The sequence below is a fragment of the Bombus pyrosoma genome, linkage group LG16, assembly GCF_014825855.1.
Source record: "Bombus pyrosoma isolate SC7728 linkage group LG16, ASM1482585v1, whole genome shotgun sequence".
Lineage (NCBI taxonomy): Eukaryota > Metazoa > Arthropoda > Insecta > Hymenoptera > Apidae > Bombus > Bombus pyrosoma.
The window spans coordinates 3547076-3572680 of NC_057785.1; the positions used below are offsets into that span (position 1 = coordinate 3547076).

Below are 25605 nucleotides of genomic sequence, written 5' to 3' on the forward strand. Positions count from 1 at the left end.
TTTGTCGTCGCGTGTTTTCTGCCAGATCACCGTTGATGTCTACCGATCGATCCCGTCGATCATTTTAAAACGATTTGTCTAAAATGAACGAAGAAGAACAGCGTGATTGGAGGCTGACTTTGGGATTTTTTGGAAGATCGAATAATGTTATAGTAAGTGTGTAAAGGGACATGTACGAAACACTTGAGGAGCTGATTGTACAGTTAAAAACAGTGAAAAAAGTTCGCATTAACCTTTGCTCTAAATGGCTCTGTTTATGAGATATGACGAATTTTGTACACAGAGCAAACGCTGCTATAGAGAACGTTGAAATACCGAGGTTCAGAATAGAACAGGCTTTTCAACAAATTCGCGAAACACCAGGAAACATTCAGAGTGTAACTGGATCCATGGCAAGACGTCATTGTGTTGAAATACGAGACGGTCATTTCGAGCGTATTCTGTAAAACTCATTAGATAATGTAAAATCAAAACAGAAAATTCGTGCTACCTCATAAACGAAGTCAGATACAACGTACGTTTATATGGATCTTCTCTATTGTTTTCAGCTGCACAATTAACTCCCGGAGCGAGTTTATAAATATTAATAACAGTATGTAGAAACTTGATCGTTCCGGAAGAGTAGCCTTTGAATGCTCTGAGGAGAGAAGAAGATTTTTAAATTATTTTGTGAAGAGCATTTCCGAATAGGAAAGTCAGATGAGAACTGATTGTTGCTAATTGATCACATCGATTGTTCGGCATCGGTTTTCGTCTGTTCCAATTACAAATCCTTCCAGCACTTAAAAGTATTTTTGTGAATAATTTATCTGTCTATGCATAAGTTAAGATTAGGTTATATTTCTGTTACTTTTGATAATGATAGGATCAATAATCAGCAGCAATGACGGTTAGAATAGGAATTATTTTCCTGCGTTACGCAAAGACGAATCGACAAGCAATTATCGTTCTCACGACTACGTTCTGCGAAACCTAACCTAAAAATTCGCGTGGTAGAATTTTATTAATCCAAGCAATGCTTCATCCGTAGTATCCCCGAGGGATCGGGCAAGCTGTTACCTCGATTTCTGTCGCGATTTTCCATGTTCTCCCCGATTTACCAAGCTCCATTGATTGAACGTAAGCTACAGGCTGGTTTACAAGCGCCGCGATCCCACGGGGAGAGCAGAATGGTCCCGTTGTAGTCCGGATGACTCGGTGGTTCGTAGAAAGGTGGATTATGTCGCGCAGAAATCGTCAGATAAGGCGACGAGTGACTATCACGGCGGAGAAATATTTTTCGCAAAATTACTTTTCAATTTTTCCATTGAAAATATCCAGCTCTCTATATCTGTGTATTTGATATTACAAAATGATCGAATCTGTAAAAATGAAAAACATTATCGATGATTTCGATGGTCAAACAGAACAATTTGCAAATAGATACCGTTGAAAGCTAACTTTGAAGTATAGAATAATGTACCAATGATATTTCCAGCTTTTCTACTAAAATATTCAACGTATCTCTATATTTAATGTCATAAAGTTAATTGAAAATCTATAAAATCGGAAAACACTATCGAAGATTTCCATCTGTCGAATACATAATTTACAAACTGACGGATTCGATGGTGAAAGGTTTCACCGGGAAGAACTTCTTCAAATATTGTTGCGATCTAACCTAAAAATGCAGGATAATTTACAAAGATCTCGTATAAAATTTTGATTTTGATGTGTTACATGGTAAAATTAGTGAATTTGTATTTGTAATGTTTCGTTCAAGATTTCTGAGTATAATTTCGACCTGTCGAACGCATAATTTACAAACTGGCGGAAGATGCAAAGATCTATCTAAGGTTCCATGAGGAAGAGTTTCTTCTTTGCTTAGAACAGCAGTTTTTCGAGGTGGCCGCGGGCGATTCCGCGTTGGGTTTCATAAGATAGCAATGATCCGGCCGTGAAAACGGGAATTATGGCTGGTTGAATCGCGATAAGGGGCCGAGACGTACGTTTAGCCGTTGTTATCGCTGAGTTTACGCATGCACACCGGTGTAGATTACTCGGTTGATTTTGCACGCGTGAAGGACTAAATGTTTCACGCTCTAGAAATATAATGAAAACGGCCACTGTCCAAGATCTCTTATCATTATAAAAATGTCCCTTTCGCTTGACATTACGTCGAATTTTGAGGATATTCTCGATATTCGGATATCGTCGGAAGTGTTACCGACAGATGGTAACATTTTCGATCCAGGTCTGTTCTCGATACAAAATTTTATAGCCAAATTGTTGGAAGGCATTGATATAGTTACATAATCTGAGGAAACTCACATTTCTTGTGAAAGCAAAGGAAAGTATATCGAATGTTTTAACATTTCCAAGAGTTTTCGTGGAATTTACGTTTATGTCTGTCACTTTGGCGCAATAAATAAACTCGTTTCTTTGAGAGATCCGATACTACAGTGGTCAATTGCACGCATAGTGAAGTTGATCAGGCTGAGAGGTTCATACATATTTCAACTGGAGATTTGTGCATTTATTCAAAATTTCAAAGTGAGAAGATACAATGTACAAAAATAATTAAAATATACCTGTAATGGTGGAGTATTTGTTATAATGTTTAACAGGAAAAATGAATCTCTATCGAACTTCTGTTTCTTTAATCGTGTTCCTAGAAATATAATTTTGCATAGAAAGCCGCAATCTAATGGTACGTAAAATCACGCGTCAACTCCAGTCGGTTAATCTTCGTCTAATGTCGATGAAGTGGCATTTTAAAAAGAACTTCAATTACAGTTTTCAAATAGAACAGGTTGAGAATCACTGCTGGGAAGGACGCTTAAATCGCGGAGCTTCACGCCGCGACTTCCGCTCGACGCGAGCCATTCTACTCGCAGAAGTATTTGTCATTCCAAGGGAAATTAATTGTAAACGAGTTATCGATTGCGCCGCTCGGTACTCGTCTTCACTGTGCTCACGATTAAACGTCGATGATTTATTTATCGTTCTGCTTCTTTTACCAGCTTCCACTCATTTTTCTTGCTAATGCAAAATGCAACTGGCTAAAAGAAAATATAGCTATTCTCGGATATTTCTCTCGTTTGATAATGGCCAAAGCTCTGAAACCACGGTCACTGGTTCCGTGGATATTGAATTACAGTTTCATGGAGATTAAGGATTTAGAAAGATATCAGTAAGAGATAGAAATCTAGCTTCGAATTCCTTCGTCTCCAAGTGTCTTTCAATACATCGCCTATCGATACAAAGGGAATCGCTATCGCGGAATTGGTTTCCAATTAATCGTAGAATATCGATAAAACAGAATTCGAAAGGTTTCGAATTGCTTCGCATCGAAATATTTTTCGGTTAAGAATTTCATGCGATAAAAGGAACCGTTGACGGGGTTCGAAACTACTAAACTATTTAAATTAAATTACATATAATTAGGAAACTAATTGTAAATTTCTAAATAGCTTACACGTATCTAATCTAAAGTTAAACCTTTCCTTATAATCGATAAATTCCTAATACTGATGAATTCTGCTACTGATGAATTCCTAAATATGTTATATACTTTTCTCTCTCGATAAAATGTCACATCGAAATACGCGAGAAACAGAAAAATGCCAGCAGAACGGAGAAGGATCTTGCAAAGATAATTTTGAATAATTAGCCGCAGCCCTCCTCACAGCCATTCCTCGTGGAATAATTTTTTCGTTACGGCGCGTTCGCAACGCGTCGCGAGACACGACAGGACGTCATTAATTATAACGTTTAAATTGCAAATCGGCCACTAAAATATGTCGAATCCCTAGTGTACGAGGGGAGAAGGCACACCCCCGCAATATATGACGCGAATATACTTTATATAACGTGTTCATATATGGCGGCTGGCCCGTTGGAAACGCAGCGTAATGTTCGTTTCCTCGTTATCCAACGTGCGGCGATTTTTCATGCAAATTCAACCGCGAAATCGATGGTAATTTTTCTAAAACGATTATCACCGACCGTCCACGCCATTATAGGGCTACGAATGGACCTGGTTAATGGTTAATCGTCTTGATGGATCGCGTTTAAACTTCGACCTTGAGCCTAATCTTCGTCTTGATCTTTTCAATAGCGTAAGACACTTGTTACGAAAAGTTCTCCTTGGTGAACCATCCATTCAATCAAGTATTTTCTTGCCAAGAAATTAGTACCGCGTTCAATTGTGTTTTTCCACTTCAGTCAACACTTTCCTGACTGTTTTCTTCAGTTTCACGATAGTTTTCAAATCTTTATTTGTCCGCTGGTTATCACGCCCGTAATCCATGGGAATTAATCGTATTATCAATTACAATTATCTATTTATATTATTTATCGTAATGTTAATTGTGTAACGTCTTTTTATTTTCTCTTATCTTTTTGCATTTTTTCTCTTTTTTTTTTTTGACATATTTCTCCTACCAGACTTCCGGATGTTACGGTTAGAAGAATGAGCTTTGGGTTACACTATTTTCACAGTGAATATTTTATTTGTGTAAATGATGCTTCACGAGTATGTTAACAATCACTTTGTGTGATATTCTTTGAAACCTGAACTTACGACAGTGGCAGATAATGGGGTCTGAATGGGAAATTCCAGTCGATCTAATTGCTATTGCAAAGTGGTCCTTAGCTTGCTATCTCTTGAAGAATATGCAGAATAAAATTGTAAATAGAAAGATAGAGTTGTTTCATAATTTTGTTAGTGTTCATTGTAGTTTGGTCGTTATTTGCGGAAAGGAGGTCGATTTTGTGGTTTTATGAAGGATTATGGTTGCGGATGGATTTTGTTACGCGGGGGTGGAAAAGTAGAGTGAGAACTGCTTCCACTCCTCGAAGGGAAATCACGCCCTTTTTGTTTCCGTGTCTCATTAGGACGAGCCCGAACTCGTTATCTCCTAAATCACGCGAGTGTACCGGGAACTGGAGTTGCTCGTGTGCCGTATTGCTTTTTCTCGGTTGCAAAACGCGTCCCTCCTCTTCCTGAATATTTCATGTACGTGGAAAAAGTACGCGATTTATCGAAAAATAATTGTATTCTAGTCAAGCGTGTGTATCAAAATCGACTGGGAGAATCAGAATTAATGCACGAGCAATAGAAGAAGAATTTCAGCAACGAAGAGTGGTGGTACATTGGATAAGAATTCCAGCAACAAGAAAAAGGGGAGTTCTAGTAACAGAGAAATTAACGCAGAATATTTAAGACGCAATTCCAGCAATAGAAAGCAACAGCAGGAAAACCAGAAATGGAATTCTAACAGAAACAGCAATTCAAGAGCATCGAAAGATCCCTGGAATAAAAGAGACTGGGAGATTTCAGAAATAAATGGAACCAGAAATTTCCAGAAACAAATGAAGATCAACGTGTGAATACAAAAGAAAGGAAACTCCAGCAACGGTAAATTGAAGCACACAGCAATTGAAGAAGAAATTGTAGTAAAATTGCAGTAAAAACAAAAGGAATTCCAGCAATATACGATTCAGCAGAATCACGACAGAAATTCTAGCGATGAAAAGAAATTAGTGGAACTTTGCCAAGGATGAAAATTCCAGCAACAGAAAAAGTTAACGCCAGGACATCGAAGAAGGAAGACGACGAAATAAGTTGCAAGATGTCCAAGTGCGACTCTCAAACGCGCTACGTGTCCTAGAATTTTTATTTAATGGTAGTAGAATAAATATTTATACGCGAAAGAAGAGAAAATTCTGAACAAGCTACTCCCCGAGGAAAAATCCGGGGCAGCAGCAACAAAAGCATCATCCAGCGGTATGTTCAACGACGTGTACTCCCGGCAACTTACGCGGGGAAACCATACATCAGAAGCGGGTGAAGAAAAACTCGACTCGATATAAAGCTCGGGATATTAGCATGACAGGCAAGCAGCATCAAATTGCTGGACCTAAAAGCCCCTCTGCTAAATCGTCCGTGCTCTTCTAATGGACTGCCAGCAGGGGAAGTTTAGTCCCCATGGGGTATTCTTTCACCCCCTTACTTTCATACCTTACGCTTTCAGCTCTTCGTTTCTAATAAACCTGCCTTAAAAAAAGAAGCCAAAAGATAAGATATGAATTTATATTTCAATGAAGACTGTGCTCCCTGAATTTCTACGTAATTGTTAACCCTTTCATGCTCGATTTGATCATACTAGAAGCGTAAATTAATTAATTTGTGTATCGCGTGATGTAAACTAAATCACGAGGAATTAGAGTCAGAGGAGCAATCATAAGCCAATGAGATTTTTAACTTGCCATAGATATTTATTATCAATAGTTAATAATTTATTTGATTTTAATAGATAGTGAAATGTCTACTGAAAATTAATAAGTTATTAAATTGTAATAGACAGAGAGATGCTTATTAATAATTAGTAATCTATTAAATTTAATAAATAGCGAGGATAGTTGTAAATAATTTATTAAATTATAATTTGTATTTGTAGATTCTAGTGGATCTAAAGGCAGTGTATTAATTTACTATAACTAAAATTTCCATCAGTTATTCGCCAATTAGAGAATGAATGTATTCGTTTCTCGTGAAAGTTGCACAATTTTATTGTCCTCGTCTTTTCTTTCAAACGCGCTTGAAAGAATACGTTTCTATTGTTAATAATTGATTAAAAGAAAACTATGGCAGAACTGCATCGTTTCCAAAGAAACGTTCGCTCGTGAAAATATTTGGTTAATTGTCTGAGGCAACCTATGAGGAATTTATTCGATCTACCTTACCTTGTGTGGTAAATTAATTCAACCCCGGTGATACCTCTAAGATGTTCTTTCCGGGTTGATGCGACTGAAAAAGCAGCGCTGCAACTTTGCACGGGTTGTTGCACGCGATACTAATGCCCTCGTTATCACAGCTGAAAAACTGTTCTTCCTAATGGAGAACGGAAATCGTCTGTGATCGACCTTGACATTTTTACAAACGAAGATAACGTGACAAATAAAAACGAAGGGGAAAAATGGAAAAATGTAAAAGCGCAAATGACAAATAGAAACTCGTAAACAATATCATTGCGCGTTTCCAAATGTCCAAGTAATCGCATAAATCCTCCATTTATCGCGCGGAATCCATTTATAGACGGAGGAATTAGAAATTGCTCAAGTGTTGCTGGCTATTGAATAATTTACGAGCGAGAGGGTTAAAATGGCGTTTTAGGGCCAGAAAATTGTATGTTTTATCAAGATGGTGGAAAACTCGCGACGTTAAAGTGGTTAGAGCGTGGCGGAGCGGCAATTTCCACAACTTCTCGGGCTTTAGATAGTTATGATCGAACGAGCATGACAGGGGTTGGGGGGAGGAATGATAAGAGAAACGCCGGCTGTAAAGAGATGCATCTCGAAGAGACAGGGCTTTTGAAGCGCGTGGCACGCTCTCATGCATCTTTAGAGCGTAAAAAAACGTAACCAGGCAAACTTTTCCATCCGCCTTGGTTCCATCCGCTCTCGCCACAGCTCGCACCTTCAATATTTCATACCATCTCGCGGTTTACCCTGTTGTTTCCTTGTTTCCAATAAAGATGATAATGTTGCGTTTCGATGGAATTCGATTATTACGAATTTTCACGATAAAAGGGCAAACTTGCAAAGCGTTTATAAACATTCATGATGTTTTCGAGCGGCAGGCACATGGTGAAAGCGGAATAAGCGGAAGTCCAAAGATTATCACACACGCATTGGACTTGCTCGATTTTTGGGCCAATCGATCTGCAATGTATAAAAATATATAAAACTTCCGCAGGTACAATTTTCGTAAACGGTGAACTTGTCCAATTTTTGCATCAGGATTCTTCAATTCAACCTCGCTTCGAATGTTCGTGTACATAACCTAAAATCTATTTACATAACCTAAAATCTATTTACATAACTTAAAAAGTCAAGTAGTGGAAATGGTTGAAAAATCGTGTTCCACAGTCTTTTGTAAGAACACGTTTGATTTTGGTGTCAAGCAGTTTACTTTGGGTTTACTCGACACGTGGATGGCATAAGAATACGAGGGACACGAGGCACGATCAGGTTATGTCTGCTAAAGGAACTCGAGTGTGCTTTGACACGGGAGACTATCACTCAATCGCCGTACTTGACTCTGGCTGGCCATTTGCTGGTATATTGCCATTGCCACGAAAGCTAATAGGAATTCTCCTTAACCTTCGTCAGAGAGTTAACCCGAGGAACTCAGACCACCCTAAATCTCGCATTACTCCATTGGTAATTGTAGAGATCATGGATACAAAAGCCCGGGGAATCCCCGAGTGGCCGCTGTTGCGGTTTTCGACGATCAAGATCTGCCTCTGGAGCAAATCAGATTGACCACGCTGATTCTTACAGGCAATTTAAGAGTGCAAGAATGCATAGTAGGATCGTTACAAACTTCTGAATAAAGTATTCACGAACCTCTTATCATCTGACGATGCGATCTTATTTGACGAACTGAGAATCACAGTGGTTCAAGTGAAAATTTGTCAAACATCCTATGAAAAATGGCACGTAATATGCGAATATATTATTATACATATAAATATGTATATATTATTCATAGTTGGTTATTATCACTTGGTTATTTAGTATCTGTTGTGGCGTTCATATAAGCGAAACAAATCTCTGTCCAGGCTCCACTCTACCAATTGTGTTTCGTAAAAACACGAATTTGCATAAATGACCGCAGTCTACCGATTACCCTACATTCTTGTTATTTTTGTGAGAATATGAAACTAATCCGCGAATCGACAAGAGTGACCATTGGTCGGTAACAGTATCGGCGGAAGTTGGTCGGAAGCGCGGGAAATCGGTAGAAATACGAACCGCGAGGCACTTCACGCGCGTTACGGTAACGCTACCCGAAACGTGATCGGGTTGTCTCGAATGAGCATGGCATAATTGTGAAAACGAGATGAACCATCGTCGATTCAATTGCTGAAACACCATGGTCGACGTACTCTCGTATCACATCCGAGTGGTAGCTAGAGTCTGGTCTGTCGGCTTGAAACTGGAGCGTCCAGCCACGGCCTCTGTTTATCTGTAACACAATACACCAACACTTTTGACAACTCTGCAGAGTGGTTTGCCTATAGTAAATCACTGGACAGTCAGTGGGCAGAGGTTAACTGGCCAGAGAAAAAATTATTACACGATGGAAAACATTTAATTGGCGCTTACACCGTTTCTCCTGGTTTAAACTCATTCATTTTATCCCTGTCGGTAAATTAAGATCGATGGTGATTAAGCAGGTAGATAAAAAAGAAAAAAAAATGCTATGAGAATGTTATTTAAGATTTATGATTAGAGGAAAACGACCAGATATTGGAATAGCACACCTCGTATGGAATAGCGCCATTTTTTTTTTTTTTTAATCTGACAAATGAATATCTGTCAAAGGACTATAGGCTTCCTCGCTCAGTCACTTTGGTATCGTTTATTTTGCTACAAATTTTTTCCCCAATACTCTGGTGAAGAAATATGGATCAAGTGCCTAATGCGCGCACTCTGGTCACATGACGAATGTACTTGCACAAAGTGCGACACTGCAATATGTGACTATTGCAAGTAGCTATTTTCTAAAATGTTATAATCAATAAGAAGAATAAAACTATTCGCTTTTTTTATTGCTTCCTATTTTTTTCTATTTATCTAGGATTCATAGCTTTTTATTGTTAGTTCAATATTGAAAATTGTTCGAATAACGTTAGAAATCTAAGAAATGCTCTTGATACCCACGAAAATCTTTTGTTTGTTGCTATCGATTTTCTAAGAATGACATTCGAAAAACAAAGTGGTATTCCATATTTGACTTAGTACCTTCATTGTTTTACTAAACGGCGAAGAAATAGTAGAATGCCATGGAAGACCTAGGATTCTTTGAAATCTGATTTTTCTTTCGGTACCTCTACGAGTTTATATTAAACGGCATTCAATTGGCATTATTGGATCCTTCGTACTTCTATTCCTTCGTCTGTTCGCATATCAAAGAAATTCGAGTTCCATTGATGCCTACTCTCTTTGTAAATCACAGACAAGGAACGAATTGCAGAAGGAATTTCACCACGTGCATTGAATTTGATTAAACTCCAAGTAATCTAATGGACGGATACCGAGTAGTATCAATTTCGATAATTATGTAAAACATAAATTATGAAGCTCAAAGAGGAAGCAATAAATAAATAATTTGTTCGAAACAATACAAAATTCCCTAATGATATTTAAAAACGTCGAACGAAGAAGTAACAGTCGATCGATATAATAACATGCTCTTGAACAAATTTTTGCAAAGAGGGCTAAATCTCATAGTATCATTGCCACTTTTATTAAATCAAATGTGTCACCCGTTCTGATTCTTCCAATTAGTTTATTCTGATATATTAAAATTCATTATAGCTTATAATTTCATTTTACAACATTCTGATAAAGCATTCGTGAATTTTTTCCCATCTGACAAAATTTATTTAGTCTTACCTAATGGGCTGAGAATCAGGGTGGTGTGAATCAAAATTTGTACAACACAACTTTATTCCTATTTCGCGAAGCTTGTAAGAATCCAGCTACCAAACAAACTCTGCGTTCTAGCACACATATGCAGATGAAACAACGGATCTATTATCGAAATAACTTAACAATAAGAGCATTGAAAAGTAATCAATCTACTCCAAATATCAGCAGGTGTTCTTATACTTACAGTCAATGTTAATTGTATTATATTGTTGAGAATTTTGCATCTTAATAGCCGAAATAATGGCATATGGACACTAAATTTACACTTGGGATTTATATCAGAATAGTTATATATTTATTTGATAAATGATTTCAAAGATATTCATCGATACACACCTGCACGCGTCTCACCACCTCCTTTCATACCCGACTGTTAACCGACGGAACAGTTTACATTCACTTGTTTTCGAGGCGCCGCGCACACACATACTTCCACACACTGATATTCACATACAAGCATTACTATTACGCATCTAACCTAGTCTAGCACATAAAATTATACATATTTCAATATATATGTATAATTAATATGTATAATTATACATATGTATATATATGTACACAAGATGGAATTTTAACATCGACTATAAATAAATATATATATACATCATGTCTGTCTGTCTGTCTGTCTGTCTGTCGCTGTTTACGCACGCGAATATAGCCGCGCAATATGAGATCCATGAGATCGATCGGGAATCAAAGTTTGAAATATTCGTTCGAACCTCATCATATATTTTCAACATTTTCTATTCGAGTACGAATATTTTTTACACGCCCTTTTTTTTACATGACTTTTTCGTTTTCTGTGTTCGCAGCCTGCACCGCCTCGCAATTCAAATGCGGAAACGGTCAGTGTATCGACAGCGGCGACCGCTGTAATAACGTCGAGGATTGTTTAGACAGATCAGACGAACTTAACTGCCGTGAGTACATTCGTAGGATCTTTTTTTCTTCCGTTTCGTCGTGCATGGAAAATTATTTTCCTCGCTGTTTTCTTCGTTCCGTTGGGTGTCTCAGCATTAACATGAAATATTCGCGGCCCTATATTCGATGTACTCGATGGCATGCACGCGAGGATTTCACTCAAACAATTCGTCGGCGGTACTCGGAAATTGATTTTGCAAAAATAACCCGTCAGTTTTCGTGGGTGGCTTCGCTACTTCGCGGTTAAACAGTTCTAACCACTTGGTGATCTTTCTCTCGCATATTTAACCCTGACGTGTGACAATCTAACGCGAGATCTTGGGAGAAATAACGCCTTGGTTTTGCAATGTATTTGGCAATTGTGTACTAACTTATTTAACGTCTTGAAATTATTCATTCAGCTACTCGTCAATAATTCAACGATGTCAGGGCAAAATTTCAGATGATTAACATAAGCATGTTTGTTCTTACTGCCTGCTGAGATTCAGAAATGTCCGAATTTGTTACCTGCAACCTCTGTTATCGTAAGAACATAAATGATCTGGGTAGCGATGGGTATAGATCTCTCGCACGTTCTCGAACAAGTGGGATATAACTTTACGTAACACATGGATACTAAATCTCCTGTCCAATCTGCTACACAGTTGGCAAAAGCATTTTAACGTCGATATATTGGACACATTGACGGAAAACAACGGTGAAACAATGTCCATAAATCTTTTAAATTCTTTCAATGGTTGCCTTTGAATCTTCTAAGCCGGTCAGTGTGCCTCAAAACAACGTACCACTTTTCATCATTTTTGGACTACATCCAAATATTTGTTTTATATCATTCTGTACCTCTCAATCAGTGTCAGTAGCACTGGAAACCGTATTTGTATTCACATACCAATTCACGTGCCTAACTCATAAACCCATCGACCCAAGTTTAATTAAAAAAATTAGAAACACCAAAATTAAAGCTATATTTAAGTCATGTACACTCAGATCATCCCAAAGTCACAGTCTGCTCTTATTCCGATATCCATAGACTTTTGCAAACTCTCGATCCACTATAATTTTCATTGTTCCTTTTTTCACAGACTCATCGAAACCGAAAACACCCTTTTCCCTTCATAATCATCTTCGCTCAAAATCTACTGAACGATTCACACATCAACAAATCCACGACCTGCCCTCGATCAAATTTCTTTGAACTCGTGCAAAATATCACAATTACCACATTCATCGATTCACCGAACTCAGAAAGTGGCTTCTCTTCTACGCGTAGCATAGTCACATTTGTCCTTCCAAATCATTGCCAGTACCACCCAGGGCCGGATTAAAATTATTTAGATTTGGCTCTGTTGATCCAGGGGAGAAATAGAGAAGGGGGAGGGTTAAAATGAAACAAATTTACATAAGTACGAAATAAAATTTATTTTTGTAACAAGTCGTATTTAAAATCATCTACTATACGTTTTTAAAAGACAATCTCTCCACGTAATGATAAAATCATTAAATTACCGAAACGTTGGATAAAATTTATTTTTATCTGCTATACTTTCAAGACATTTTTTCTGTATTCATTTTTCTGCAGACGAACGAACCAATTTCTCGTCCTAGTTACAAAGTAAAATGTATTTCCCTTAAATAGCAAGGGCCCCGGAAGAGCAAGGTCTGGGCCCCGTAGCTTTTCTTCCTTAGCTTGCCCCTTAATCCGCGCCTAGTAGCATCCAAAATTCGTTGAACAGTGAACACGCAAGCGAAATGCAGCGGGCAGGAAAGCGAGCGAAAGCAGGACAATTTTATCAGCGGCCATCGTCAGTGTGGCACGCGACTACGCCGGAACTAATCGCGAATGGCCAGGTATTACGATGAGCTGAATAATTACAATAGCTGTGACAATAATAACAATGGCGTGCTGGGAAGACATGGGTGACCAGGCAGAGGGAAGAGGCGAGGGGTTTGGCCTCGCGTTTTCAGGCCATTGCACTTGTTGCCCCACCTTTCCTCCCTCTGTCAGCCCGCACTCTATCTTCCTGTCCTTTTAACCCCTTATTATTTCCATCGTCTTTTGCGGAGGCACGCTCCGACGCTGCACGTCGAAAGTTAACCAGCCCACGGTGATACCTCGCGTCCCTTTCTTCCTTCGTATCGACCTGGAATGCCAGTTTGGGCTGTCCGACACGTGCAAACAAAAATTGGCTACTTTCCTCGGCCACTAATTTCAAACATTTCATTAGAAAGCGAAATATTCGTATTACCGGAACGTCGAAGAAGTTATTTTGGCAACCAATTGCGAAAATGGAACAGAGTTGATCGCAGGGTTGATTAGGAACAGTTTCTTTGGATATTTTATACGGATAATTAAAATGATTAAAATTGTTGTCGGTTATCGTAGTCGTTTGAAGGAAAGTGGACCTTTCAATTTCGAAAGCGAATTCGCGTGGTTGAAGAGTTCCAAGTATAATAGATCGAAGGACATTTACAAACTCGCGATAATATCGGCCTCGGGTCAGGAGAAATTTCGTTGGTAGTTTTGTGTGAATATAGTGATTGATATTTGATTGGTTGATGTATGTAGGATTTTCGATTCTTCGGCAAGTCTAACTCTGCTGAAATTGGCTTGCATTTCGAAAGACTGGTCAGGACTACTATCCAGTTTTTAGTATCATTGGGTAGAGTGAGCAGATCTGGGATTCGGTTTAGAAAGCTTCGATAAAACCACATGGTTGCACAGAGTTCTCTTGTTAATATTAAACCTGCTACGTTTTTCTAAAACTGTCTCTTAAAAAAAAGAAAGTTTACAATTTTCTGGTTTACGTTTCTTCGTCATACCGGAAGTAATAGTGCTGCCTAATGAATGAGCTGATAAAATCAAAAATACGAAGCTGATACGCCAATCAATATACTTTGATAGTTAGATTTTCGAGGAAAGAGTGGGAAAGTCTGTCGGACGCTGAAAACATCATCCTGATACACATGTTCGTACGTTGTGGCGACGCGGAGGAGGTCGTGAGGGGTCCAGGCATGAATCAGAATTGGATTAAACCCGGTGAAAACGGATGAAATTCCAGGGCCGAGGCCGCGAAAGGGCCGGCCAGCCCCGCTGGAGATTAACGTCGGATTAAAATTGCAGCCGGTTATTAGGGCGGCTTAATAAACGCGAGTAAATCTCGTTCGGCCACGGGGGCCGCCTTAAATTTGGCTGTGCCAATGTTGCCCGTTTTTGCGGCGTCCGATATTAATGCTGCTAATGAAGTTTGTTGACGAATTACAAAAAAAGAGGGGAAAAACATGGGAGAAAAATACAAGGAAAGATACGAAGGATATACGGGTGATAAACGTAGAACTGTCAAGACGTTTCGTGTATCCACCTATGCTAAGGAAGAATTTGAAAAAAGCGGACAGTGGAATTTCTTGGAATCTTTCGTTTATGAAGTAATCGTCAGCTTACTTGTCCAATTCTGTTCTTGCAATTTTAACCTTTGGAAAAATGAATAGGTGTCCTATTTAATTCCTACCTCAAAAAACCTCAAAAAACAGCAAGTTCTTGTTTAATATTGATTAGGCTAGGTTTCGTTAGATTAGAGTCAGTTGTTTAATTTTGTTCCTTCAATTTCGCGTTCTGGAAGTCTTGATGCATCCAGGGGTAATAATAAACCCTTTTACTTTAGATTCTAACCTAAAAAGTCAGAGGAATACAAAATTTTATCACTTCCAATATAGGTTGAACTAAATCACGTTAGGTTACACCCACTTGTTTAGTTTTGGAAGTCGTAATTTCAGCTTTGGAAAGTCCTAAGGTATTCAGAGATAGCAAGAAATTCTTCTTTATAGATCCTAACCTCAAAAATCGGAAATTTCATCGCATCATGTATAGGTTAGGTCCGAGTAAATTAACTTCGTTATTTAATTTCCTTCCTGCAATTACATTCCTTGCAGATCATAAACTGCCCTAAAATATCAATAATTCTCTTTCTAACCTCTAACCTCAAAGAACAAGAATACGAAACATTATCTCATCCTATGTCAGATTCTAATAAATTATGTTCGTTATTCAATTTCCTTCTTCCAATAGCGTTATTTAGAGGGCATCTTCCTAACCTCTAATCTCAAGCATGAAAGAAAGATTAGAAACTTTTGTCATAAAAGGTGGAGCGTAGAGCGACGGATTAGTCGCTGCAGAAAGGGAAGGTCATCGCGATTGCATCGCGAATCAGTCGTTTGCAATTCCGTAGCGTAGAACAGGCGGATGGAGCCTTGAACCTGAGAGATAATGTCAGAGAAATCGTAAGATATTTATCCCCGTTTCACCGCTCCCTTGGCGATTTCCTGTTTGCAGAGGCGCGTCACGCGTGTCGCCACCGTGACTTGCCGCACGTTTGCCAATTTCGAGGTCGCGATATTCGCTTTATATTCGTCGATCACCGCGATGCAACGACCAGAGAGGGAGCACGCACTTGCCACCTGGCAAATCGCGTTAAAATCGTAACTGGATTTTCGCGACCTCACGTTCCATTCGATTCGTTGCTTCCATGGAATCGAATTAATTTCGACTTGTGTCGATTTTTGCTTCTTTCTAGCGGGGAGGGGAGGTTGGTCCTGCCGAATGGAGGAACGTGATTACAGGATTTATCGAGAATCGTTGCTCCCTTTTCCAGGTCGATTTGCTCCGTTTAGTGCCGAATTTGTTGCCTGCGCTGCTGCTCCTTGACGCGGCCGTATACTGGCTGTCCAAAAATTTCCAGAACTCAGCAATTTCATTATACAGAATTTGATAGGCTAACCTGTTTTTCGAATTTGATATTTGGTACTATAATTACTTTGTGCACAGGACGTCCCCTTTTAGAAATGTCAGACGTAAGAATATTCATCGTCGCGAACAGTCGTAATAGTCATTGCTGGACTGTGGACTTTTGTAATTCTTACACAAAAATTAAAAACTGTATAAATACACAGAATCCACGTAATATAAAGAGATATTTATATAAGACAAATATATATATATATATATATTTATAGCTTCTTCATTAAATATTCCTAATCGTTTAATACAATTAAATACATTTCTCATTCAGTGAAACGAATCTTTATTCAGATTTCGTTTCATTTCTATCATGTTGATAGAAATATGAATTTTCATAAACATTCGCAGTCCAGTTATTTACTTAAGAAGAAAAAAAGAACAATAGGAACTTAAGATAAGATATTCGATTCTGTAATTTGCATCATACCACATACCGGGTGTCTCTTCAATAGGAGAAAAGAAATGGCGAAGAATTGGATAATAAGACGTTAGTTGAGAACAGAAGGGAAATAAGCAACGAACTACTCGATTCTTGAGTTAAATTATGTCGTGCAGGATATAGCTAGGAAATTCGATTTTCACGAGCATGAAACGCGGTATATCAACGGTTACGTGGGATATATCGTAATAAAAAGTTGAACAATCAACGGGCGGCTATTATTTAAGAGATAATGACAGAAAAACAGGCAGCCGGTCGTCCGATCCGGCGGATTAATTCAGATCCAAGCCGGTTAATGCGTTCCCCAGTGATCGCGTGCCGCCATTTTTCGCGTGCAAAGGAGTCGACGTTGTGGTAAAAACGTGTAAACGTCGCCGTTTAATGGAAACACGGGGACACGTTCGTAACGTCGAGCTTCTGTGTAATTATTGCGCACGTGAGAGCCTGTGTTTCGCATGTCGACCAGCAACAATACGCCAGCTCGGGAACAAATTCGTTGAAAAAAACCGAGTAAAAAGGAAAAGTGGTCAAAAGAAATAGCTCCCCTTTGTGTCTATTAATTATTCCACGTTATTCGGCAAGGAACAATAGTTTTCATCACTTATTGTTCGCCGACTATTTTCGGAACACTCGGTATATAGCGCTGCCATTGTAATTAGAATGTATCTTATGTATCACTTATAACCTGCCATTTGTTTTATCTCCCGCGATATTTAACACTTTACCGACCGCTCAACAACAACATACGCACGTCCGACCGGCAACTCAGGCGCAGATTCTCCCTGGCACCGGCTCTGTTTCGGTTTAGACTCTCCAATACCATTCTTTTTGTTCATCGTGAATGGTACGTTTTTCAAATTGGTATAAAACTGTGGGAGCTTACAAAGCAACGCAACCGACGCAACTGAGCAAGGTACCTTAGTAATAAATAACAAATTACTGCTCAAATAATGAAGAAGATTGTCGGCAACAAAAAGTTGATTAATAGGCTATCGGTCGGTAAACGTTGATGACAAGAAGCCGATAAATAGGCTATCGGTCGATAAGCATCGGCGACGAAAAACCGGTTAATCGGTTATCGGTCGGTAAAGTGTTCATTATTTGACTGCGGTCTTTTTACCTGTTAATGGCAAATTTTAACGCATCAAAATCTACAGAAAGTGCAGTATCTTTTTGACATTATGATATTTGAGTGTACTATGCATGCAAAGTACAATGTTTGTTTATATGATATTTAGTATGTAAAGTAAACTGATTGGATTCTCTCTTGTCAATGACATTCATAAAAATATGAACTTACATAAACATTCGCGCGCAATTAATTACCAACAACGATCTGAATGTTAGATGAAACTTTTCATAGATTCGATCTGGGACGTGCGTAAAGAGACTATTTGAAACAGTCCTGCAACAATGGATCGACCGCGACAGCATTCTAATTTCTAGAACGACGATATTTATGCGCAATGGAACGTTTTGTTGCTCCGCTTTGCCACTAACCCATTTTTCTCCTTGTCTCGATCTTATCGCCCGTGATAACTCACAGGTATATATTTTCGTTTGCTAATCTCTACGCAGGAATTGCTTTTGATTAAGAAACGAAACAACACCGGTTATATAGCAAATCTCATAGCGCATTATAAAAGTATGCGTAGCAACATTCTAAAGAGCAAAATGTCGACCTCCTTGTAAACTTTCATTGAATTTTTACATATTCGGCATATTGTACTTCCAAAACTAACTATGCAAAGCAGACAATTAATAGTGGCAACATGGCCCAAGATCTTCAGTCTCAGGTCTCTGCTGAAGATACCATTGCTCAGGAAATTTTTTTCTTTTTTTTTATGCAATTACATGTATTCTGTGCAATTGTGCAATTTCGACTTTCCTACGAACAGATGAAAGTCTACGGTCTAATTATACGTGATATTTCTCCAAGTATCTGCGCAATGCAAAATTCCGCAAGTGAAGTTGAAAATGGACACCCAGTATGTGGATCTTAAGAATACAGGAGTTGGCTTATTTTTCACGTCGAGAAACGTTGGAGTAAGATCCAGGGGAAGCTCGATGGAAATTCCTAGAGGTCGGCTGCCTTCCGTTTCCATTCTTTCGAGTGCACTCTGTTCGAAGTGCCGTTCATCCTCGATCGTTAGCTAATTGCCGCCGTAAATTAGACAGCCGCCGCGTGGCCCGTAACTCCTTGTTCATTTATAATCTCTTCCGCGAAATTTCCTCAGGTGCGTGTTAATTAATGGCCACACCACGCTAGTCAGTAGGCTATCCTTCTCTACATCTGTCTGGTTACTAATTAATTCTACCACTGCTTTCCTTCATCCACCTTCGACATCTATATGGCGCCTTTTTTTCACGGAATTGAAACCCTATTACTTCTAAGTAGCGTCGTCAACACTTTTATAGTACGGCTTTGTAAGAATTTTTCATCTTATTCGAGGACTTCAATAGCTTTCTGGCCGGTCACAGATGGATGAAGATTTTGAAAAATATTTGTGCAACGTCTCGTGAAACTAGGACGATTTGAGTTTTCAAAGTAAGACGAGAATGAAAAATAACAAAATTGCGTCGAAGGTTTTTGAGAAAATCGAGTTTTAAAATTCATGATCGTGTATAATTTATTGTAGATTATTCCTTGTTTAAATTTTCTACAAATACGTAAAGAATCCTGACTTAGTCATAAGGCAATGAATTTACAACCTTTTTGGGAAAATTATGTGATACATGTTATAAAAATATAGTTTGTCTCAGTTTCATGGGCCACAATGTGTTCAGTAGTGCGCTACATGTATTTGAAGTATTTTTTTCCATCATCGCTATCATAAAACGTGATATATTTTTTTATCCGTTAACTCTATGATATTATACGGAACTCTGTTTTCCCACTTGGGAATGTTTTCAAAATGCACTTGGTCGCCTACGTGTGGCGCCAGGTTCGCGCAATAATCATCTGCAAATTCTCCTAACCTCAAACTTCAAGCTTATCACGTATCGAAAGTCTTCGTTATATGTGTTCTCCGCTGTGTCTCTGTCTATCTGTCTTCGTGAAACTCGCTCTCTGTGCCTTCGTGGAGCTTTTTCTCAACTCGTGTTGTCAACATCTGTCAACTTGAAGAAGAACATGCGAAAGCAAAAATATAGGAACAGAGAAATGGAACATGTACGATTCTTGCAGCTTGCGGAGAGAACAAATTCGAATGCACCCCAGGCTATTGCGTGGATAAATCGAAACGCTGTGATGGATACCAGGATTGTGGAAATGGGAGGGATGAGGAAAATTGTCAGCACATAAGTACGAAAATTAACCACTAATCAATTGAACGAAGTAAAGCGGAATGTCTGGAGACGGGGAGGAAGCTCACTAATCATCCGTGAAAACATATGAATGATAGAGGCGCATACTTTTCGAAATAACTGGTTTCACAAGTGACTGACAAACATGCAACCTAACCTATGTTTCAAAATTCGCTTGCCTTTTACATTAGAACAGAGGAATCTAAATAAATTCATTTCTAATTTAATTTCTTACGAAGTTTTAAATAAATCGGGTTCTGATATGTATCAGACGATACTACAGGCAATAGCGAATTTTAAAGCATGATGGGTCTAAAATAAACAATGTAAAAGGTATTAATTAACGAGGGACAACATTCAAAACATTTTCTACGTCTGAATAAATAAATTCCTCTAAAGGGATGTATACCGGGTGCCCTGTAAAAACCTGAATGCGCTTGTGATAAATAAATCACTTTTAAGACTGATAAAATTAAGTATACTTGTCGGGAACGAGAAAGAAAGAAATATGGTGTAACATTACACGGTTACCCCTTCCACACACCGATCACATGGGGTCACATGGCCGTTTGAACGAAAGCGCGAGATCCAAATCCCGAACACTTCGTACACAATTTTCAAAGAAAAATCTCTATCCAAAGTAAAAGAAGAAAATTGGAAAGTAAATACAGGGTGTGTCAATAACTGTAGCGCAAAAGCAAGATAAATTACGATAAATTTGACCAAAATTACAAAGTCTAGTAAATAAAGTCAGCTTTCTTTAAACTTCTCTAAAAGAAACTTGTAAATTCTCGCGATTCACTAACGTTTCCTGATTAAAGAATAGAAAAAGATTTTTTGAAAGGTGTATGGTTGAACGGGACACCCGGTACGTTGAAATAAGCGCGAGGAACGAGCGAGAAGGAAGCACTAAGTGCGAACGCGGCGCAAGGTTCGATTTCAGGTGAAACGGCTCGTCGCGTGGTTGTTCGGCCGAGTAATCGTCCGAGCCGAAGCATATTACTGGCCTCAATAATGGACGCTTGTTTCTCGAGTAATTAATTGCACGGCTATGAACAGAGCAGTCGTAATCGTTAGTTCTCCTGCCTTCAGAATCTTATATCCCTCCTTTCTTCGCGTTGAGACGAGGCGCAACGGTATAATCCGATTCATTATCATCGTTCCACTGCCTAATTATCCGCTGTGAACAAGCGTCGACCCGATAAATGGACCTTCCTGGCTCCGTTTCATCTCCACTGACCGATCAATCCCCTTTAGAATCAGTTTCGAACCGTTCCAAGTTGTTTGCCGCTAGGTTAGGTCACCCGGCCTCCACTTTTACACGTTTAATCGCTGAATCTTCACATATTTGTTACGGTGCATGTGTTTGGGGAAGGATCGTATAATTAAAGATGGCTAGATCTTGGGAAAGTTTTATTTCTTTAGAAGTTCTAACCTAAAAATCGATAAAATAACCTCTCCTATTTTTTTGTGCGGGAAAGGCTTTATAGTATATAAAATATTATTGCGAATGATTTATAAGATTTATATCATGTTTAAAAAATTGTATTGTAATTTTTCAAAAAGATATCCCAACATAGGTTCTAATTTGGGAGCAATTTATAAAGTCTATATGACTTCCTTTAGAATTATATTACAATCCTTTTAGGAATGCGTGACCTAACCTAGTCCAGGCCAACGAAAATACTCTTTTTTATCTTTGTAACAGAGCAAATACAAATATTCGTAGCGATTGATTTGTATCTCTGTTATTGTGATTTAATTTTTAACATTTGTTCTTTGGTTAAAATCCCTACGCGTCGTTGCTCCTTTCAAGTTAAAAATTTCTTTTACCATTATGAAACTTTTGTTTATTCTTATTTTCTGTTTCCCGAATCACAGCTCGATGTCGATCAGACGAGTTCGAGTGCTTAGACGGAAGTTGCGTGAGCCAGACCTCGAGATGCGACGGAAGATCCGACTGTCGAGATCGATCTGATGAAATCAATTGCACCGGTACCATTATGTTCCTTTGTATTTTATTTTCACTGAACCATGGACGTTTGTCATATTTATTTGGCAATCAAAAATTTCAGGCAAGTTATCGTAAAATATAATTCAAGCCTCCACGGTTCAGCTTTATCTTATTTTTTGTTAATCGCACAAAACGTCGTTCGCCGGAGATACAAGTTCAATTTCAGCGTGACACAGTGAAATAATGTTAATTTTCCATTTCTCATTCCAAGTGACCACATGCAGCGGAGATCAATTCAGGTGTCTGGATGGAACCTGCATCAGTATCGACAAAAGGTGCAATCAGAACATAGACTGTCGTAATGGAGAGGACGAGAACCAGTGTGGTGAGTCAACCTATTCTCATCTCTTAACGAAAGAAGAAAAAAGACAAACTGTTTTAATCATTCCTGAGATACGATAGGAATCTTTGAGAAACGTGGATTCCAATGATCTGATGGAATCCTCTGACCTACAGCCACTTGTTAGCTTATTGCAAAAGCAACAAGCTAGCTCGACACAGCGATTCTGATGACCTGCTAATTCATCTGGTTTGACTCGCGTAGCTCGTTGTATTGTGGCGGAGACGCTTTCCAATCTAATTGCACAGATAAGGTGAAACAAAATCTCGTTTCTTTTTCTTTTGTCGAAAAATTCTATTCTACGTATCGTATTGTTATAGAAAAATTCACCTAGAAAGGAATTATGTTATAGTTTGTATCAGTCTTTTGTTGGAATCCTCCACGATAAAATGAGCCTTACTTAAATGGGTTTCACCTTCAAGGTCACCCAAGAATTATTAGTCTTCCACGGATTCGTTTGTTCTTTCACTCAAAAATTGACTAGGGCAATATGATCTTTTTAAGTTAGCTGGAAGATACTATTTAGCGCTGAAAAATTGGATCCAAGACACGAACCATCTCGCTGGAGTATATCTATTCCTTTTTTGGACGATGTTCGATTTTTCCCTGCTGGTCAACCTCACACCGGAAGTGGCTTCTTTCCTATTCCCAAGTTTGCAATTTTCCACCATGGCACGCATGGACAGATTTTCACGCTCGAAAATCATCCCCGATCAATTTCATCTCTCCCCTTATTTGTCACGAGCTCGAATCACTTCGAAATTTAATAATCTGCCGATCATCGAAATTTGATAAGCCTGTTTCGAAGAATTGATAAAACGTCGCATATTAATTTCCTTGTGACAAAAATTGTCCTGCAGAATTAGTAGGAAGCATTGAAAAAACGAGTCCAAATGTAGAATATGTTTCATACTGAAAATCATCGACTCCATGAAATTCGAAGTGATTCGAAATCTCGTAAAACTTCGAATCTCGTCGATCATGAATCACGAAGTCATTGATCATCCGCCGCTTGGTAATCACGGCAAGAGGATCTAAAAAATGCTCTCCACGCTGTGTGGCGGTTTCATTGAGGGCTCGGTATCGACGGCACACGGCTGATTTCACTGGATGGAAAGGGAACACATCAAAGGGGACGCTTGAATCGTAAGCCGAAGCCGCGTGTTTTATTTGTGAAGCAGGGGCTGATGAGAAGCCTGCTTGGCTGCGCTTTTAACCCTTTAACTGCGCCATTCACTCGAATATTTCTCCTTCCAAATCACCGTGGGAATAGACATTCTTACTCACAAGGTTATGCTCCAGGAGAAATGGAATTCGGACTGCGATGTCTGATCATTCGTTTCTTCGTGTTAAGTAGATTTTTATTATGAAAACGAATTATTAATTAAAGTTAAGTCCCTAGTTTCTTCGTGGAGTGAGACATGGACAATTTTCGAGAATCATATTTGAATATTAAATTTCTTATTTTCTCATCTCTTAATGTACCTACAACACTAGATCCAACGATTCATTCCTTCACTCACAAGATATTGTCGTGAGCTTGAACATGAAGGAAAGAGCAAGAGTGAAGTCCAGAAGAGTCTATCAAAGTGTCTATCGTCCCTTGTAGAATTCATGCGCAACTGCACTGCCAAGGACGGTTATTCCAACCAACAGTCAACCCCTGATTCTCTCAGTTTCGCATATTTTAATAGACTTGGACTACTGTAATGACCCCCCTACTATATTTCACGGAACAATGTTGCTCTCTATCTTTAACGCCAAGGTACGATTAAGAGCAAAAGTGGGTCAAAAGAGTCTGCTAACGAATTTTTCGAAAATTCCGATCGACGTCAACACGTAAATTTGCCAGTTTTTACGTCTCTTAGTAGACTCGGATTATCAAACGATCCCTCTACCATAATTCACCCGTACACTATACCTCTCTATCTTCAACATCAAAGAACCATTGAGAGCAAAAGTACGTCAAAGGATCAGAATGTAAAGAAAGGACCATGAAAAGTCTCTTCTTCTCTAAATTCTTCTCCACCGTTCTTTCCCGATATTATTGACCAGTTGCGCGTGGTTAAAGGGTTAAATGTGCATGAGTGTGGTGTGTGGAGCAGGTTGCGGAGAGGCCCAGTTTCGCTGCACGGACGGACGGTGCATCGGTTACGAGTTACAGTGCAACGGGGTGGAGGAGTGCTCTGATGGCTCTGACGAAAGGGACTGCGGTAATTATGCCATTCACACTACCTACTCGTGTCCCTACACTCGTGTCTACACACACATACACGCTCACATATACACAGACGAACTCGTGCACACACGCACACATACATACAACAATATACTTTGCTCTGGATTTTTAAGCGTCGTGTCTGTCTCCTGGTAGCTCTTTGCCCCATTCAACATCTGGGATCTCGAGCTGCAATTAGACCATGATGTTTCGTTATTGATCACTGATGATCGTTGATTGAATTTCTGTAGAATGATGAGCAATTGTTTTTAACAATATTGGAACGACGATTCGATCGGATCGTACAGTTTCAGTGGATCAGTTACGTAATTTCAGCAGAGATCTGTGCAAAAGAGCATTTAGCGCGTTATGAGGATCAGGTTTAGTGGCTTTATCGGTTCGACGAGGCTGAAACTTGAGAGGGAAGAGGAAGAAGAGACTGATCGATCCATCGAAAACGACGACGTGTTTCTAACGCTGACTCTAATTGTTCTACGGGACCACAATGTTTCGGCTAAGATTGCTTCTACCGTATTTCTTTCCTTTAACACTAGAACTACTGATAGTTAACATGAAGCTATTTCTACCAGTCAAAATGACAGAGTCTTTAAAAAATACGTCATAATAAAATATTTTTATACTTATTGATTTATTACTTTCTCACAGAAGCAATGTCATGTTATGTAGTACATTTTTGGTATTATTAATCCATCTGGGACCATGATCCCTAAACGAGGGATTGGGGTTCCCTAAACAGATTGCAGGACCCTTGTACACTTTGACAAGTACTAGTCATTTTGACTGGTATTGGTATAGGCAGCCTTGATACAAAATTATTTTCAGTTTGAATACATAAAAAAGAAAATAAAATTCATTATGTTAGTCTTTTAAAACTAATAACAATAAAAATAAAATTGTAAAACCAATCAATTTCACTGGTGTGTTAGTTCTAGTGTTAATCTAATCCCTGTATATCTCAATTGTTAGGAATTGCAGAGGGTAGACGTACAATTGCTTTTCTCAGATTTTGTAAAACACCAAAAAAGAATTAAAAATAAAAATGGAAAGATGGGAAGTCCCTATCTCT

At 38.8% G+C, this 25605-nt stretch overlaps 1 protein-coding gene across 31 annotated transcripts in view; it reads left to right on the forward strand.

The window, feature by feature from the left end:
• Positions 1-25605, forward strand: part of LOC122576586 (basement membrane-specific heparan sulfate proteoglycan core protein) — a 182669-nt gene that overhangs the window by 121105 nt on the left and 35959 nt on the right. For 14 of the 31 annotated variants that reach the window (XM_043747096.1, XM_043747103.1, XM_043747106.1 and 11 more), the window contains 5 exons: positions 11301-11408; positions 19828-19944; positions 21828-21941; positions 22172-22285; positions 24406-24513. In XM_043747096.1, the coding sequence (XP_043603031.1) occupies positions 11301-11408; positions 19828-19944; positions 21828-21941; positions 22172-22285; positions 24406-24513 (561 nt within the window). The remainder of the gene's footprint in view (positions 1-11300; positions 11409-19827; positions 19945-21827; positions 21942-22171; positions 22286-24405; positions 24514-25605) is intronic. The other 17 variants (XM_043747118.1, XM_043747121.1, XM_043747124.1 and 14 more) reach the window with 6 other exon arrangements.